This window comes from Acomys russatus, chromosome 15, assembly GCF_903995435.1.
Source record: "Acomys russatus chromosome 15, mAcoRus1.1, whole genome shotgun sequence".
NCBI classification, from domain to species: domain Eukaryota; kingdom Metazoa; phylum Chordata; class Mammalia; order Rodentia; family Muridae; genus Acomys; species Acomys russatus.
This window is the reverse complement of record NC_067151.1, coordinates 64118236-64121968: the sequence shown is the minus strand read 5'-3', so window position 1 is coordinate 64121968 and position 3733 is coordinate 64118236. Positions and strand designations below refer to the sequence as shown.

The window sequence follows — 3733 nt, the reverse complement described above, 5'->3', positions numbered from 1 at the left end:
GTGGATTATCACATTTGTCATTAAGAAGAAGGGACAGCACAGCTGTTCATACAGAGATGACAGACCAGAAGCCATGTAAAGCCTTTTTGACCTAGGGCGGCTCCAAGCAAAGACTCTCATACTTATCCCAGAGACCAAGAGACAAACAGCAACATTCATTTGACACAGAGGCTGCAAGAACTCAGTGGCGGCGTTCAGATAGGCAATCTCCATACAAGCCTCATGGTAGCCTTCAGACTCTGTCTCTGTACTAGGCTCATATTCTAGGGACCACCTAAGCCTGTAATAAACACGGACGCTTATAACTATACCTATGTCTTACAGATTACACACAGAATGTTATGCACTGTATGGTCCTGGGTGCTTTGTTTTATTTTGTTTTCTCACAGCATTTTAATTACCATATTATATATTTATAATTATACATATATAAAATGTTTGGTTTTTCTCACACTATTTTAAACTACATATATGTGTGTGTGTGTGTGTAGTTAAATAGTTGTTGCACAGACATACATTACACTTTACTCTCTCTACACACACACACACACACACACACACACACACACACACACATATATATATATATATATATATATATATATATATATATATATCTCGCCCAGCCCTCCCCCATGCTGATGTCTGTCTTGTCTTTAACCCATGTTACACAGGTAGAGTAATGTGATTTGATTTTAATCCCACCTCATAAAAGCGATGAGAATATATTATGCTGAAAAAAAACCTGGACCCTTCTTCTACTCACTATGAGACACACAGGTCTCGGACGTTGAACACAGATTCCGACAGTCACTTGTGCCAAAGGGAAGCGCAGAGAACCTCACATGCATTTCCTTCCTGTCCATCTGGCCTGTAGGAGGAGACTGGGAGGTTCAAAGGCTGACCTGACCGACTCAGGCTGAAGGATGATGTTTGTCTTCTGTTCTTTCATCACTTAGAGATTAGCTTGATAAAAATCTCACGCATGCAAATGCTGGCCTGGCTGGTACCTCACCCTTTCATTAAAGGGAACACCTAAGCCAGGCAGGAATCCACAGCATTCCTGAGCCCTTAGGCGGGCAAGGTGATAAGGAGATGCCCAGGTGGATGAGAGTGGAGCTGGGGAAGGTACCAGCTGTGGCCAGACAGAGACTGTCCATTCACTCGACAACGAGCCCTTTCCCTAAAGGCTCACTAATAAAGAGCTCTCCCCAAGCCTGGTTCTGCCTCCCATCAAACCTGCAGGCTGCCTGTCCACCACACACTCCAGCTTTCAGCATCCAAGTGGAGACCATGGTAATCATTCTAAAATGAAAATATGGTCATAGCCTTCCCACCTTGTTTGGATAGTAACAGATGATGGTGTCTCTGGTCTTGTTTCTAAGCATCATGATCCCATTAAATAACATGTGCAGATCGGGTGAAGGTATAATTAATTGCTCTGAACAGAGCAGTGAATGAATCAGTAAACTCACTGATAAGGTAGCTTGTGTCCCTTCTGTGGCTGTTCCTACCAGACAGCCCGAATACTTAAAGATTAAGAAATAATGACATTTTCAGAGATTTCTGAGACCCTCCCTTGTCAAACTTATTCATTTGGTCATAATATGATAGCATTTAAGCTTTCGATTTTTAATCTCATGTTACAGATTGGCTTTTTCTTTAAAAGTTCAAAACTGTGAAATGACGGGCAAGGGGCCCGAGTACCAGTTCTGATTCCAAGGCGCGTGCTTTTCCAGTTTCTCGTCCATATAAAATCATGAAGCTGAGGCAACAGGCAGTGACGGAGGCGTGGTGGGCAAGGAGTGCCCGGCAGGAGTCCATGATTGCACAACTTTCACAGCGTAGTTCCAAGGAGCACACAGTGGAAGCGAGGAATCTACAGGGTAAGACCACACAACAGGCCCCATGAAGCACTTCCTCCTTCTGCGCAGCCGCGGTCTCATGTTTTACCCTTTAGCTCCCAGTATCATTGTGATCCCTGTTTCCGGAACAGACCAAGCTCATCCGGGTCTCTGTGCTATGCCTGTGTTCTTCTCCTCTCAGTCCATAATGCTAGCTTCCCCCTCACCACCTTGATGAACTCCATGCCATTTTTTAAAGATCATCTCCTTTGGAAGTACCACCAGGAGGAGTTTTTATCTTTGGGCACACCCAAGCCTCCCCAAGGCTGGTGCTCCATGCCGGTCTGTGTCTGTACTGCATCGACTTCACACAGTGCAGAAGCTGCGGGAACACAGCTCTCGGAATCAGGGCACCAGGGTTTGAATCATATTCTTGCTATTTGATATTCTTAAGATCCGGATATCTTAATCTTTTTAAACTGATTGACAATAAGTAACTCACAGTTATTGTACAATAGTGTGTGTGTGTGTGTGTGTGTGTGTGTGTGTGTGTGTGTGTGTGTGTGTGTGAAAAACTAAGAATAAACTTCAGGCCTCTCTGGCCCGAGCAGCCAGCTAGCGGCAGATATCCCAGGGTTCTGCATGGCGCTGTTCCTCCTGTGCCTCCGCCTTAGGAGACCAGCAGCTTTGGCCCTGCGCTGCCCCATGGCCCCGAGCCTCAGCAAGGGCCACAGCAAGCTGAGGCACAGCTGGCGCCACGGGTGCCTCACCAAGCACACCAAATTCATGTGGGACATGATCAGGGAGGTGTGTGGCTTCGCGCCCACTGAGCAGTGCACCATGGAGCTGCTCAGTGTCCAAGGACAAGCAACGTACAAGAGTTCATCAAGCAAAGGGTGGGCACGCACATCCCTGGCTAAGAGGAAGCCGGAGGAGCTTAGCAACATGCTGGCAGCCATGAGGAAGGCAGAGGCCAAGAGGGACTGATGCCCCTTTCCCCTGATAAACGTTTGCGCGGGGAGCGGAGGTGGACGGGGGAAGAAGAGTAAATTTCATTTCTCTTCATAATATGAGACCAGTGTTGGTTCTCTGCAACAAATTAAAACAAAGGCCTGAAGATATCTGTGAGCTCACCTGGGCTGGTCCCCTCTGAATCCCAAGGGAGGCAGCACAGTCAGACACAGCAATAACACAGACCAACGCCAATAACTGCATCCTGCCAGCAGCTTCCCACATCTGCTCCCAAATGCTTGTTACAGACGACCTGGCCTCCAAGACACACTCTCTCTCTCTCTCTTTCAAAGAGTGAAAGAAAGGAATAGCTTGGCTTCAGCCACAAGCGCTCCTCCATTTATTAAATATCAGTCATTGTATAGGCAGCGGGGATAAAGAGGCAATGCTGAGATTTCATTCTAGGCAGAATCACAAATGCTGAAAAAACCAAGCACGGGGATATGGCATGCCCAATATGCCATAAGGGAGAAGTAAGACAATCCAAGTTAAGGGTACAAAAACAAGACAGGCATCACGAGCGGCAGGGGGCTGCCTTTCCTCTGTGGCACAGGAAGTCATCGAGGAGGGTTACAGGCATAAGCGAGCTTGACAGAGTTGGAGACTGGAGCACTTCACACACCGTAGCAACCGCACACATAAGACATAAGACGCAGACCTGTCAGCCTCACAGGAGAAGGGGTGCGCTAGACGGGGCACAGTACTCTAGGTCAGCCAATTTTACGATAATGTCAGCCTGCTGAAACTTTTTTTTCTTTTTCTTTTTCTTTTTCTTTCTTTCTTTCTTTTTTTTTTTTTTTTTTTTTACCTTTTGCTTTTATTTTGACGGTGATTACACATAGGGTGAACTCACTGTGAGTTGTGGTGCTCTCTGCTGT

At 46.4% G+C, this 3733-nt stretch overlaps 1 protein-coding gene across 1 annotated transcript; it reads left to right on the top strand.

Moving 5' to 3' along the window:
• The first annotated feature begins 2486 nt into the window (after positions 1-2486).
• On the top strand, positions 2487-2831 carry LOC127199077 (60S ribosomal protein L36-like). The gene has a single exon (XM_051156935.1). The coding sequence runs from the start codon at positions 2487-2489 to the stop codon at positions 2829-2831; it is 345 nt and encodes a 114-aa protein (XP_051012892.1).
• The last annotated feature ends 902 nt before the right edge of the window (positions 2832-3733 follow it).